The sequence below is a fragment of the Rhinoderma darwinii genome, chromosome 1 (genome assembly GCF_050947455.1).
Source record: "Rhinoderma darwinii isolate aRhiDar2 chromosome 1, aRhiDar2.hap1, whole genome shotgun sequence".
NCBI lineage: Eukaryota > Metazoa > Chordata > Amphibia > Anura > Rhinodermatidae > Rhinoderma > Rhinoderma darwinii.
Genome location: NC_134687.1, coordinates 475,819,577 through 475,834,575, shown reverse-complemented (window position 1 = coordinate 475,834,575; position 14,999 = coordinate 475,819,577). Strand labels below are relative to the sequence as shown.

Genomic DNA, 14,999 nt, shown 5'->3' with positions numbered 1-14,999 from the left:
CAGAATAGAGAATGCTGCAGATGTTAAAGTCTGCAACTCCTGTCAACTATTTCCAAAGTGTGTGAATGAGGATTTGCAAAACCCCAAGCATTGTACTGCACTTGTGCATGTGGCCTCACAAGTTAACAAACTGGCCTGCTTACTAGTTCCCATCTGAGAATGATAACATACTCACTTTTAGGCCTCATTTAGACGGCCATAGATCCCTATGATGTTAGTTTGTGTCATTAGACCCTTGGTCGAGCCAGGATTTGCGGACATAATAGAGACGCTAAAATGCAGCCGCATTACGGCATTTTAATGAGGACTTATGCCTCATGCACATATAGAGGTACAGTAGGGCTCCATAGACTTCTACGGCACCAGTAATATGGCCGGTGAATGAGGTCTTACATGCAGTCCAGTTCTTGGGGATGCAGTGCTAAATCAATGTAACGGCCACTACATTTTCAGGAACAATGGGGTAACCATGGGTCAGACCCCCTCATAAACTCATGGCATATCCTAGCTATATGCTTTCACTTTATAAGATGGGAAAACCACTTTAATTGAACAAATTTCTACTTTTTCTTTTTTTATTGGCAGTAAAGAAATAATTTAAACTATGTTCATACAAATATACAAAAAACAATCACTAAATGAATGCATAGTAAATAATGATACAGGTTTTATCATCCTTCCTTATTATAAAAAAACGTCAAACAAAACATTGTGGATCCTTCTCTAGTGTGAGAACAGAAGAATAATACATCGCATACTTCACTGAAAGTAGATAAGAAATTAGACAAATCCCCTTACGTCACAAAAACGGGATCTCTGGAATGTTTTGTTTCTAAATCTTTCGGACTAATCATGTTCATTGAAAAAACATGAGTAAACCGTATTTAAGCATACTAATGGCAAGTACGTAAACATACCTGGTACGAAACAAGCGCCCCGTTTAGAACTTATCTCCCCATTTTTGGGCTAGCTCATTGAGACATAAACACACAGTATAAATATATACTTCTCGTTCCAATGTTGTCTTCTTTCTTCTTTATACTATTTTTCTTTATACACTCTAGCAAAAGCTTTCTTATATAGTCAAAAAAAATCCAGTTTTGTGAAACACATATACAATTATCTGTTAAAAATACTCAGGGTAAAAATACAGAAAACATCATTACTTCTGTGCTTGCTTATCTTGTTTAAAAGGAGAAAACCTGCGAGGGAAAAAAAAAGAAAAATATATAAGAAAAGCAATTCTATTATATTGTTTAAATGCTTTTACAGCTAGTAGCTTTACGCCTCTTTTCACATGTGTATTTTGGTCAGTATTTAAAAGCCCAAACCAGCAGTGGTACTACACAGAGAATAAGTATAATGAAAGGATTTACACGAGTGTGTGCAAAAGGTACTTAAAGGAACAGTGTCACCAAATTATTTTTTTTTATATCAGTTTTATGTTAGGGTTTTATTAAAAACGTTTATATTTATTTGTGTGTTTGTGTGTTACTTTTTTCTATTTTTACACTTTTTCTTCCCTATGGGGGCTGCCATTTTTTTTTCCATTTCTGTATGTGTCGATTAACGACACATACAGACATGGAATACGGCAGCTCCAGTCCCATAGGGACTGCGAACGGGGCCCGTTCCATCCACTTTGGTGTACAGTCCGATTTGAAATGCGCGCCGTCCGGTGCCATTTTCCTGTGGACCGGAAGTCGCGGCCGGGCAGTAAGATTACTACTTCCGGTCGCGGCTTCCGGACTTGTGCACTTGGAGCAGCGGCAGCAGACGGAGCGGACGGACCGGAGGGAGCGGCGGCGGCGACTGGAGCAGGTAAGTGATTTCTATGTATGTTCGTGTTTCAGTGTGTTTTACTAGTGTATGTAAACCTTCTACACTGTGTGTTAGCTCAAAAAATGGCGACACACAGTGTAGGAGGTTAGACCGTTCAAACCCCTCGTTTCTCCCGGCACTAGCCAGGATAAAGGAGGGGGGGATGCTGAGAGCTCACAAGAGCGAGGGATTTTTTCCCAATTTTGCAGCATAAAGCAATGTCGTTGCTTTACCACATGCAATGCTGCAATTTTGGGAATTGCTCCATCTAGTGACCAGTGCTGGGAAATATTATAAATTGAATCCAATTTATAATATTTCCTGACTCGTGAAAAAAATAAAAAAAATTAGAACAATGTTTAATCACCTACACACTAATTGTTTAACTAAAAAAAACAAAACATGTTTTGCTGGCAACACATTGCCTTTAACAGCTCTGTGTGTCATGACCATATGGTGCGCGGCTGCGTGATTTTCGCGCAGCCGCCATCATTATGCCACTCCGTTTGTATGTTTGTAAACAGAAAAGAACGTGGTGCTTTTCTGTTTACATTCATAGTGTTACTGCTGTTGCGCGAACCACGCGCGTCACACGGAAGTGCCTTCGTGTGGCATGAGTGGTTTTCACGCACCCATTGACTTCAATGGGTGCGTGATGCGTGAAAAACGCAGAAATATAGGACATGTCGTAAGTTTTACGCAGCGGACTCACGCTGTGGAAAAATCACTGACAGTCTGCACTGCCCCATAGACTAACATAGGTCAGTGCGAGGCGCGTGAAAATCACGCGCGTTGCACAGACGTATTACACGTTCGTGTAAATCCGCCCTTAGGGTAAGTTTATACGTAGCAGAAATACTGCGGATTTTCCACAACGGATTTCGTTACGGAAAATCCGCAGCATAATACAGTAGCAGCAAAATGGATGAGATTTGAAAAAATCTCATCCACACGCTGTGCAAATGCGGAGCAGAAAAAATGCTCAGAAATTGACCTGCGGTGCAGAGTTTTATTCCGCAGCATGTCAATTGTATTTGCGTAAACGCTGCTTATTTGTTGCAGGTTTTATCAAATTTAATTCAATGGGAAGGTAAAACCTGCAACAAATAGCAGATGTTGCGTTATTTTGCGGCGAAAAAAAGCAACGATTCCGCTGCAAAAAACGCAACTCCGGAAAAAATAAATCTTATACCTATCCAGAATTCTGTGTTTCAGCCCATGTGACCTCTGCAGCCAATTACAGGCTGCAGTGGTCACATGGAATGTAATGTCATCCCAGAAGGCCAGCCTGCAGGACGGCAGAGGGACGTGTCACCATGGTTGTGTAAGTATACATGTTTTGGTACAGTTTTCCGCAGCGGACATTCCGGTCAAAAACTACACCACAATCTGGTGCGGTTTTTCGGCCGGAATTCCCTGCGACGCACAGGGCGGATACGCTGTGTGCTTTTATGCAGTGTATCCGCTCTTTGAGAACATACCCTTAATGTGTTATGGACCCCTCCCTGATTTTGGCTTACAAATACTGAAGCAAAAGGCCTTAGGGAATGTTCACACGATGAGAGGCATTTACGTGTGAAAAGACAGACTGTTTACAGCTGCCTCGTTTCACACGTAAATGCTCCGTCTCCGTCTGAGACGCTCTTAAATCTTGAGCTGTTCTTCATTGAGTTCAATGAAGAACAGCTCAAATTACGTGGCAAAGAAGTGCCCTGCACTTCTTTGCCGAGGCAGTCCATTTACGCGTCGTCGTTTGACAGCTGTCAAACGACGACGCGTAAATGACAGGTGGTCTGCACAGTACGTCGGCAAACCCATTCAAATGAATGGGCAGATGTTTGCCGACGTATTGCAGCCCTATTTTCAGACGTAAAACGAGGCATAATACGCCTCGTTTACGTCTGAAAATAGGTTGTGTGAACCCAGCCTTAGGCCCCATGCACACGACCGTAAAATCACCCGTAATTACGGGCTCATTCATTTCTATGGCCGGTGGCACCTTTCCGTAGGTCTACGGGAGGGTGTCCATGCCGAAGAAACCGGCCGAAAAAAAAATAAGACGTCCTATTTTCTTATTTTACGGACCGTGCTCCTATACTTTATAATGGGAGCACGGCCCGTAATTACCGGCACGGTCGTATGCATGGAAGTCTAAGGCTGTGGTCACATGTTGGGGTGCAGTGTGCTGGGGTGCATTTTTTTTTCTTCTTCAACCAGATAATAGATTGGATGCAATGGGGTAGAAATGTGTTTGGTTTTCTTATTTTTCTTTCTTAACAAGCTTTCCTTCACATGGACGTAATTGACGTAATTATGTGACCTAATTATTGCAGATTTTCAGTACTGAATTCTGCACTGAAAAAATGCGACAAAATACGGCACAATGCTAGGGCATGGGGTTTTCAAGACGAGGTCCTGCAGGGGATTTCTAAACCACTGCCAGATCTACTTCAGCCTACATGCCAGAGCATTTCCTTCTGATGGTGCTAGGATCGCATTCATAGTCTCTCTCCTGGCTGGCAAAGCCCTGGCATGGACGAATCCCATCAGGGAACGTCAGGGACCCGTGACTTACAGTGCTTCCTACAAACTATCCACACAGTATTGGAGGAACCTGGATGAGTCTCTTCAGCAGCTGCATCCCTGCTGACCCTGCGCCAAGGAGACACCTCTGTGGGGGCGAGTACTCCATTCAGTTTCGTACCCTGGCGGCCGAGCTGACCTGGAACGACGCATTAGTGGTCACATTCTGGCAGGGTCTATCCTCTGAAATCAAAGACGAGCTTGCCGCTCGAGACCTGCCCTCTACCCTAGATGACCTCATTTGCTACGCCAGCTGAGGAGCATATGCAAGTATACCGCCTCAAATTGTCTGTCCAAGAAAAACAACGCAGACACACTTTGGAAATATGTCTGTATTGCGGCCTCGGAAGCCATTTTGTGCGTCTGTGTCCCCAAAAAACAGAAAAATCCAGTGCCTAGGTTTGGTTGGAGAGACAACCCTAGGCGCTAAATAAAAGACTCTCCCAAATTGTCCATCCCCGTGACCATAGGGGCTGGCGAAAAGACGCACCAGACTCAGGATCTGCGGCAAACTTCATCCAGCAAGATCTAGTGAATCATGTCCAGTTGCCCACTGTTCCTCTGGAGACATCTTTGGCTGTTGCCTCGGTGAATTGCCTTCCACTGCCCGATCCGATCGTGTCTGAGACCAAGCCACTGAAGCTCCAAGTTGGAGCTCTTCACACGGAACTGATTACATTCCTTGTCTTGCCTAAAGCCGTCAATCCGGTTTTGCTGGGTCTGCCTTGGCTCCAGTTGCATGCTCCAGTCCTGGATTGGAATTCAGGAGTTCTCCAATGGGGTCGCAAATGTACCCACCGCTGCCTGGTACAGATCCATCCTATCCAGCCTCCGCTGCCTCAGTCATTGGCGAGATTGCCCACTCATTTTTTCCAGTTTGCAGACGTCTTCAGCAAAAAGGAGGCTGAGATGCTTCCTTCACACCGGTCTTACTACTGTCCGATTGAACTAGTTCCTAATGCTTCTCCTCCCCATGGATGGGTATATCCTTGCTCCTTGCCAGAAACTCAGTCCATGTCGGCCTATATCAAGGAGAATCTTGAGAGGGGTTTCATACAAAGGTCTTCCTCCCCGGTCGGGGCCGGGTTCTTCTTCGTTAAGAAGAAAGACGGATCTCTTCGACCCTGCATTGACTACCGTGGTCTCAACCAGATCACGGTCAAGAACAAATACCCGTTGCCACTAACATCTGAACTGTTTGACCGCATACGAGGAGCCAGGATTTTCTCTAAACTAGACTTGCGTGGGGCTTACAATTTGATCCGAATCCGTCAAGGTGACGAGTGGAAGACGGCGTTCAATACTCGAGACGGGCACTATGAATACCTGGTGATGCCCTTTGGTCTGTGTAACTCTCCCGCGGTCTTCCAGGAATTAGTCAATGATATCTTCCGAGATCTCCTCTATGTCTGTGTTGTGGTCTAGCTCGATGATATTTTGATTTTCTCTCCAGATCCGACGACTCTTTGGAGGCATGTTCGTCAAGTTCTGCTGCGTTTACGAGAGAATGGCCTGTATGCCAAGCTGGAGAAGTGCATCTTTGGAAAAAAATTCTCTGCCCATCCTGGGCTACAGCATCTCGGATCAAGGTCTCAAGATGGATACTTAGAAAGTACTGTTCGTCCTGGAATGGACACGTCCTCAGGGCCTGCGGTCCATACAGCGTTATTTTGGGATTCGCCAGCTTCTGCCAGAAGTTTATCCCAAACTTCTCATCGCTAACGGCTCCTACCCTCATTAAGAAGTTCCTCTCTCGCTCTGGTCCCAAGAAGAGGGGGCGTAAGAGGGGGGGAATACTGTAACGTCCATGTCCGCGGACCATCAGGATTACTCAGCCCTCGACGGCCGCAGCCATGGTCTGGTGTGCACTGGCCCGCATCTCCTCCCCAGGAGATGACATAACTCACTTCCGCTTCACTCTGCTGTGTCCCGTAGGGTGCGCGTGCATGCGCCCGGCCTTAAAGGGCCAGTGCGCGCACATGTAAAACATCATTAATTAGCCCATGATCACCCTGGACTATAAGAAGGTCCCTGCCCCTTTGCTCTTTGCCTGAGCGTTGTTCGTTTTCATCTGTTAGTCTTGCAAATGGTCCCTTAGTTTTAACCTGTTCCCATGCCCTGCTACCTGTATCCAGTATCCCGTGTTGTAGTTGTTCCTATGCCCGCTACAGTGTTGAAGTCAAGTTCTGCCACGTCTGCTGTGTCACACCACGTCTTGTGTCATCTGTCTCGTCTTCATCACCTGCCGTCAAGATCCCATCTGTGCCTAGCCGTTGCTACTGTCTGGACTATCACAGGTACCCTGGATATATATTAACTTGGTACACTGTAGTTTGGCCAGCTGCCATCCCGCTACGACGGTGAGGCCCAGTGGGTCCATATACCCACAGATCGTGACATCATTGATGCGCTCTTTTTGAAATTTTGGTATGCCGGCCACTCTTGGAAAGGTCCACCACTGTTCCAAGTTTTCTCCATTTGTGGATAATGGCTCTCACTGTGGTTCGCTGGAGTCCTGGAGTCTTAGCATTGGCTTTGTAACCCTTTCCAGACTGATAGATTTCAATGACTTTGTATTTAAACCTCTTTAGGACGTGGCATCAAGTGCTGCTATTTGAGACCTTCTAGCTGGCTTCACATTAGCAGACAGGTTCTATTTAAATGATGTTTACATTTAACAGGTCTGGCAGTAATGCCTGGGCGTGACTAGTAAAATTGTATCCAATTGTCAATGGAATTTGGTTAACTGGTTGATTTAGTAGCTAATGGAGCAATTGCTTTTTCACATAGGGCCAGGTAGGGCTGAACAGAATTTTTTCATCATGTGAACTTATCATTTAAAAACAGTATTTTCTGTTTACTTGGGTTATCTTTGTCTAATATTAAAAGTAGTTTGATGATCTGAAACATTTAAATGTGATAAATACAAAAATAAAAGACATTTGGGAGGGGGCAAGAACTTTTACACAGCACTGTAGAATGGTAAAACTAAATAGTGTGCAATAAGATAATGCTTGACCTGCATGGAAATCACAACAGCAATGAATAGCGAAGAGTAACACACTTACAGACGCCTTATAGTTGACTTCTCTTTGCTGCTGTCGTTTGGCCTCGGTGAACTGGTGATTATGGATTCATTTTCCAACGTCACAATATGGTCTTCAGTTGGAGGAATGACACCACTGAGAAGAAGATTGGAGGAGGTTACTTATTAGCTTATAGTGTTAATCTTTAGAGACACTCCGGTGATTTTTGTTATTGCGGCCCCAGTTTGTAAATTACACCCGGTAAAAGGTAGGCAATGTCATACTCTTACCGGGAGCTTTGTTGCCGTACTATCCAGGTCGCAGTTGTGTCACGTGACCGCAATGTGACCGGCCGATCACATTGATGTCTCTTAAGAATGCATAGTGAAAGCGATTTCCGATCCACACAGCAGACGCTGTAGAAATTGGCGTGTCACGTGACATAATTGCAGCTGGGATAGTTTGGCAACAAAGCGCCCGTTAAGAGGATGACCTGCCCTACCTTTTACCGGGTGTACTTTACAAACGGGGGCCGCAATAACAAAAAAAATCACTGGAGTGTCTCTTTAACATTAAAAATCATTTTAATTAACGGAAAAACAATTATTTTTTTAACATATTTTTTTATTTGAATTTTCTGTAAACATGCAGTATATAAACTTTGTTGCCAAACAAAGTGTACATATGAACGACAGTCATGGTGTACAGACAACTAGTTATTACATTGCAATTGGGGCATAACCCCTGGAGACAAGAGTAACGCAGAACATGTAATCGGCAATTACAGATCAGATTCATAAAGATATACTTTCATATTAGACAATGGACCATAAATGAAGCTCCTCGGACACCACGGTAGTCCCCCAGAAAGACCCAGGCAGAAGCAAGAAAACTAGTGCTCTTTTCCCCTGCTATGGATATCAATATAGCACTCATATTGGGAGCAGTCCAAGAGACCCGTTCAGAGCCTCCCTCACATACCGAGCAGTATGTCTAAAAGTAGAAACCAAGTCTATGATCTCCTGTCTATTTAGGTGTGTTATGATAATGTTTCCATTTTTTATAAAAACGATCAGTCCCTCTTTCCCTATGCCTCTCTGTATCTAATCGGTCTATGCCTAGGAGCAGTTTCAGCTGGATGATTATGTCTGGTACTGCCGGGGTGTCCAGTCACAAACAGCAGTTTAACAAACATCGTTTCGCCACCATTAAAATACGATGCACAAATCGGGGGTACTCCCTTTGACTCTGCAGTATTCTTCATCTGGAGGTCTCACCTGATGGAATAGCATGCATTGCGGAGATACTGGGATAGTAAGTATACAATAGGATGCAATAAATTGGCCAGTAAGTTCCCAAAACTTTTGGGTAGCTGGAAATGCCCAAATACCATGCCATAGCTCAGGTACATAACATAACATAACATAACATAACACTTAGGACATGCGGTAATCCTATCAGAACAATTGGTTGAAACCGTAATATTAAAACCATAAATGGCCCTAGGCATGAGTTTAAAACATGTTTCCCGCCATCTTTCATTTAGAATTTCTTTGCGGACAATCTCCCTTTAGTATGGTATTGGCTATGTCCGTGTCACCAGTCATTCTCTCCTAGGCTTTATAATAATCGGTGGTAGTTTTATGACCTTATTTCTGAAGACATTATATAAAGAGGAGATACTAGCTTTCTCCGTTCTGGAGCCTGTAATTTTATCAAATGTGTGAACATTTGCTTCTTCGTGTAGTGATCTTAGTCTGGTCTTACAAAACGCCATCATCTGCATAATAAGGAAATTATTCAAATGAGAGAATTTGCATTTCTCTTTGATTTCTAACATAGTAAGCCATCTTTTGTCTTCTAAGTGTATTAGATGTTGGGCTATCGTAATGTCTTTCTCTCTCCATTCTCGAAATAGACCATTATCCCTACCCTGGGCAAACTCAGAGTGATCCCAAAGCGGCATATGTTTAGACAGTAAAAATGGTAGTTGGAATAATTTCCTTGATATCTTTCATGTTATTATAGTATCCCTAAGGAGGACTGATTGCCTAACATAGCTTGGGAGCTTAGTATACCTAGCGTGTGAAAGAGATAACGGATTTCAAGGGGCCGCCACTCGCCTTTCCAAATCGCAGTTGGAAAAATGACTCGTTTAATGTAACCAGTCCAAAATGTGTTGGAAAATTGTACCCCATATTGTTTGGGAAATTGATCCCACCCTCCCCTTTGCAATGCATCAGATTAGATAATGCAATTCTGGGGTGTTTCCCATTCCAAATATAACGGGACAAAGCAGAGTTAAGTCTTCTCATGTCCGAGTGTTTCACTAGTATTGGGAGTGTCTGTAAAGGGTACAAGAGTTTTGGGAAACTCATCATTTTTATCTGATGACAATGGCCCAGGAAAGTAAGCGGGAGATATTGCCACTTCTGGAGTTCCAAGACAATCTTATGTATGAGGGGAGAATAATTTAGCGCGTATAAGGTATCCGGAGTCTTACCAATTTTAATGCCCAGGTAAGTAATGTGGTTAGCAATCGGTTTAATGGGAATTCCCAAGGTGGACCAATATGCAACAGAATGGCCCAACTCCAATAATTCATTTTTTTTGAAATATTGATTTTGTATCCGGAGAGGGCACCAACATCATTAATACTATCTAGCAGTTGACGTAACTGCCGACTTGGGTCTGACAAAGATTAAAACATCATCTGCAAACAATGTTAGACGCACCTCCCGCTCCCCAACCCTTACACCCTCGTAAATATTGCCAGCCTCCAATAATCTTGCCAAGGGCTCCAGTGCGAAATTAAAAAGAAGAGGGGACAGGGGACAGCCCTGACGAGTCCCTTTCTCCAACGTGAATGCTTCAGATAAGAAGCCCGGAGTATGTACTCTGGCTTTCGGAGAGTCATATAAGCTTTTCAAGAATATTCTGAAAGTTCCTAATATATTCATTCTGTCCATCACCGTCCCCAGCCTGTGAAAAACTATTTTTAAAGCCAGGTAGTCACCTTTTATAGCACTGCACTTCATCTTGTGCAACCAAAAGCTGAACCTTCAGCTTGTTCCGCTCTTGCAGCACCTCCCGGAGTTCTTGTAATGTAAATCGTGGCCGGTTTGGGTCTGTGAGATCTATAACCATTTTGTCTGGTCCAATGTCAGTCTGCAGAATAAAAAACATATTCAAGCACAACTAGCACTATGCTGGTGTTACAAAGTGCAGTGGAAAATAACTTCTATGATGGCCACAGTGAATCTGCCATTGGTGGGGGGTGAGAGATCTCCTCATGACTATGATACAGCAGTATTCTTTTTTTAACAGCTACAGAATATTTTTTAGTGCTGTTAGTCCAGTGAATCCGTCATAATATGCTGCTCTTAAAAAGGGCAACTTATTTTGAGGACATATCTGCTTTAAGGGTTGATTCACACATCGCGTATTTGTTGCAGATTTTGATGCTGTTTTTTTGAGCCAAGGCCAGGAGTGGATACAAAAGGAATGGGAAATATAAAGGAAGAATTTATTACTTCTCCTTCTTCCTGGCTTTGGAATTTATACTTCCTCCACTTCTGGCTTTGGTTAAAAAAAAACAAAAAAACTGCATCAAAATTCGTGTCGGTTTCCTGCGGAAGCTGAAAAACAGAAAATAATGTCTTTTAAAATCTGAGTCAATGGAGAAAATCCGCCACAAATTTGTGCCTAATCCGCAACAGAAATGGACGTGCTGCAGATTTTAAAATCCGCACAGAAAATTTCCACAGAACGTAGAGGAGATTTGGAAAATCTCATCCACTTGCCTTGTACTATATTCCACTGCGGATTTTACCGGTACAAATCCGCAGGTATAATCTGCATCAACTCCATTCTGTGTGGACTTGTAATGATAGCACCTAGCAACCAAACACAATATTTAACGGAGATATTTTACATCGTAAACCTTTGAAGTCAAATTTTCTTTATATTATATGTATATATATCGGTATATGATGTGATTTTGAACAACTTTTAAAAAATGTTTTTAATGTATATATAGAAGCTGTATCTTGCGCCAAATCCGATAGGTCTGCAGGATTGACAGCTTTGGTGAGCGCTAGTCCTGCGTGTCTCTGATCGCAAGATCCAGCTGTTATCGATCACATCTAAGTATGTGACTGATCACAGCCTGATATATATGACGCAGCATTTAACGTCACATACAACGTCATGATGCTATACGTTATATAAGCCACAGCGTGCTGGAGAGCCTGATAGGACCCATAGGGGAGAAAAGGTGCGGTGAGGGGAGTATACTTCTTTTAAATGCTAGATGGGCGAGGGTGGGAAGTAGTCCTATCTGGGGGGGGGGGGGGCAAGGTACGGGGCTTGGCACAGGACTCTACTTTGCAACGCCCCACAGTGTGAAATTTACGCAAGCTAGGAACTGGTGTAGATTTCCGCTATAATTTTCTGGCGTAAATTCCAATAAATTTGTCATGCCGCTGTGGCCGCCCCTTTTAGAAAGCCACGCCTCTTTCACAAAAGGATGACTTGCGATGCAAATTACCATCTTTGGGCTCTTTTGCGATTTTTCTATGCCAGAAAAGAGTGATCAATTCCCCCCCCCCGTGTTCCTTTCATAGCGTGGAACCATCAAAAACAGAATAGGAAGACATGGGGGCATATGATTTGACTCATACTCTTATACGTATATTTGATCTCAACAATTTTTTTCATCATTCTAATAGGGCTTTTTTGCGCTATAAATACGAAAATATTGAGGAAGAAATGATCTGTCTACAAATAATTGAAAGAATTGGCAGATACCTGATCAGCTTGTGGGCTTTCTCTCATCAGTCTTTCCACCTCTCCCTTTAGATTATCCCTTTCCATCTTCATCTCCTCAGTAGCGAGACTTGACTGGTTCACCAGTGTTTCCAGGACCTCCAGAACACGTACAATCTTAAACTGAAGATCGGCCACAAGGTCTGTCACACCGCGGGCGTCTTTGCTGATCTTCATAAGATCTTTGCCTATAACATGTGAGATATCATACACATCTTCTACTGTCATCTGGAAGGGGTTCTTTTCAAATGCTGTTTCCGGTGACATGTCCTCTTGTTCAAGTTCCATTTTTCTGTAATTCTCTTACTTTCTACCAAACATACAAACCAAAATGTTGTATTCACATCTGAGTAGATTGGACAATAAAGAAACTCAGGTGTCCTCAATTTCATGGAAGGGGCACTGCTCTGGTCACTGGGCACACAGCTTCAACCACTGTGCTCACTAATGCTGGGACTGCTACCTTACCCATAGCAACCGGATCAACGCAAAATTCCTCCATGCCACATTCTTTTTACAATAAATGGCATGGAGCTAAAATGTTGTCCTAAGTGCTGGCTCTGAAAAAATTGCAGAAAATAAAATTTTGTTTAAAATGGTAACTCAATTGGTAAAATTTGGTAAAATGGTAACTAATCCACAGCCAAGCATTTTTTGCAGGATGCCGCAAAGACATGACAAAGTCTATAGTGGCTTACAGATTTAACCCCTTCCCAACATCCAACGTTTGGAAGAGTTTTGATATGTCATAGAGACAAATTAGAAGTTTTGATCGGTGGGGCTCCGGGTGCTGAGACCACCACCATCACTGAAATGATGTTGTAGAAGCGCGCGCTCAGCTGAGTGCTCCGCACCATCAGCTGTGATCTCCTCGACAGGCTAAAGACGTTCTATGTGAGCCCGTCTTCAGAATGACAAGGAGCGCCGATCACAGCTGAAGAGGCAGAGTGCTCAATTGAGCGCGCGCTTCTGCAACTTCATTTCAGAGATGGTGGTGGTCTCAGCACCCGGAGCCCCACCGATCAAAACTTCTGATATGTCTCTATGACATGAAAGTGCAGATACTCTTTAAAGATTTTATCATGGCAGGGTCTGTTTCATAGGGCCGAAACATAGCAAAAGTGATCCTGGAAACTATAGGCTAGTAAGTAAAATGTTTGGAAGTTTTCTAACAGATGCGATCCTGGAGTATCTCAATGAAAATAACCTTATAACAGCATCAGCACGGGTCCTGTAAAACGAATCTGATCAGCGGAGAAAAGGTCTAGACCGGACCTGGGTGAGGCTGTGGATGTGCTGGATCTAGACTTTTCAAGGGCGTTTGATACGGTGCCACCGGGGTCAGTATTGGGTCCTCTTGTTTTTAATGTTTGTAAGCCCTACACAAGGTCAATAATAGAGTCGAATTTCAACTCGTCCCACAAAACCATTTTTTTTTTTTTGGGTAAATTATATTTGCCATAAATTGGAATCGGCGCCTCTTGAATGTCATGTTTCTATTATTTTTACCTAACAGGATAACACATCCTGTAAGAAAAAACCCCACAGAAAACTGAAACCTGTTTTGTTATTTTCATTATTAAAGTCAATAGCGTGTGTTAAGATCCTTTCAACCTCCATTGTGATTGCTAAAGAAGGAAGCCTTGATACTAGTGTGAACAGAGCCTTATCTATGTAATTACAGATGTAAATAAAATACAATAAAATACATTTGCATTAACCAGCGCATAATCCACTCTGTACTTTTCACACACAAACAACCACTAATTCTAAAATTCTGTTCCTATCATGTTAATTAACCAGCAAATGGTCTGGAGAACAGTGAATGGATGACAGCTAACTCTGGGCTTTTGCCATGGTAATGTATGTAAACAAAGTCTGCCATCAAGTCTAGGGCTCTGTTCACACCATGCTTTGTCATACATTTGAGATATAAGTTGGCTTCATTTTCTAATTCATTTAATTATATATATATATATATATATATATATATATATATATATATATATATATATATATATATATATATATATATGAAATTGTCCTATAAGACATCCAATTTCCCCTTAGGAATAATATTAATATAATCCATGTTAATGAAAGTTTTTCTGTGAATAATATTTGTATAAGCATCACGATATGACAATTATATAGAGAGGAGTGGCGCTACAAAGGCAGAAGTGACATGTTTTTGCAGGAGGTCCCTTCTTCCGTGCCGGCCACTGACTGACATGACGTTCTCCCAGCTGTAGCGTGTATCTATACAATTATGCGCCGCAGCTGCTGCAGAACATCATAATGAACACCTCACATTTCAAGATGAGGACATTTAGTTTCAATGATGGATTCTAAAAGAGGTTCTGTAGCAGCTGAGCTCTGTATCATCATGAATATTGTAAAAATATTAAAAGTGACTGTGGCGTTTAGAGGACACTTACCTGATACTAGATTTCTTACCATCAATCTACATTGCCAGGGCTTTACTAATTCCCCAGGAATTAGACAGATATTAACCAATGGTCTCCTATATATAAGTCTCTTACCACAGATGTCGCAGCCGAGGCCTCCGTTTTGTCCCCAGTCTGGTCACTTCCTCAAGTCACTTTCTAGTTTCAGCAGGTGACTCTACGGGCGGTTGTCATGGAGACGGCATTCTTCACACCACTCCTTCAGACTGGGCCAGCCCTCTGCCAAACGTAGTCAATCACGTAACGGCGGCGCTCCATGTGACGTTTGCGTTCC

At 42.9% G+C, this 14,999-nt stretch overlaps 1 protein-coding gene across 2 annotated transcripts; it reads right to left on the bottom strand.

Moving 5' to 3' along the window:
- Nucleotides 1-584: 584 nt before the first annotated feature.
- On the bottom strand, nt 585-14,970 carry RILPL2 (Rab interacting lysosomal protein like 2). 2 transcript variants are annotated; one of them, XM_075833885.1, is made up of 5 exons: nt 14,801-14,970; nt 12,240-12,567; nt 10,447-10,598; nt 7,473-7,586; nt 585-1,202 (listed from the first exon to the last, which is right to left on the bottom strand). In XM_075833885.1, exons 2-5 carry the CDS (start codon nt 12,543-12,545, stop codon nt 1,163-1,165), a joined length of 612 nt encoding a protein of 203 aa, XP_075690000.1. In that variant the 5' UTR covers nt 12,546-12,567; nt 14,801-14,970; the 3' UTR covers nt 585-1,162. The 2 variants fall into 2 exon arrangements, with proteins under 2 accessions (XP_075690000.1, XP_075690011.1); XM_075833896.1 differs by having other exon boundaries at nt 12,240-12,445.
- Nucleotides 14,971-14,999: the final 29 nt, after the last annotated feature.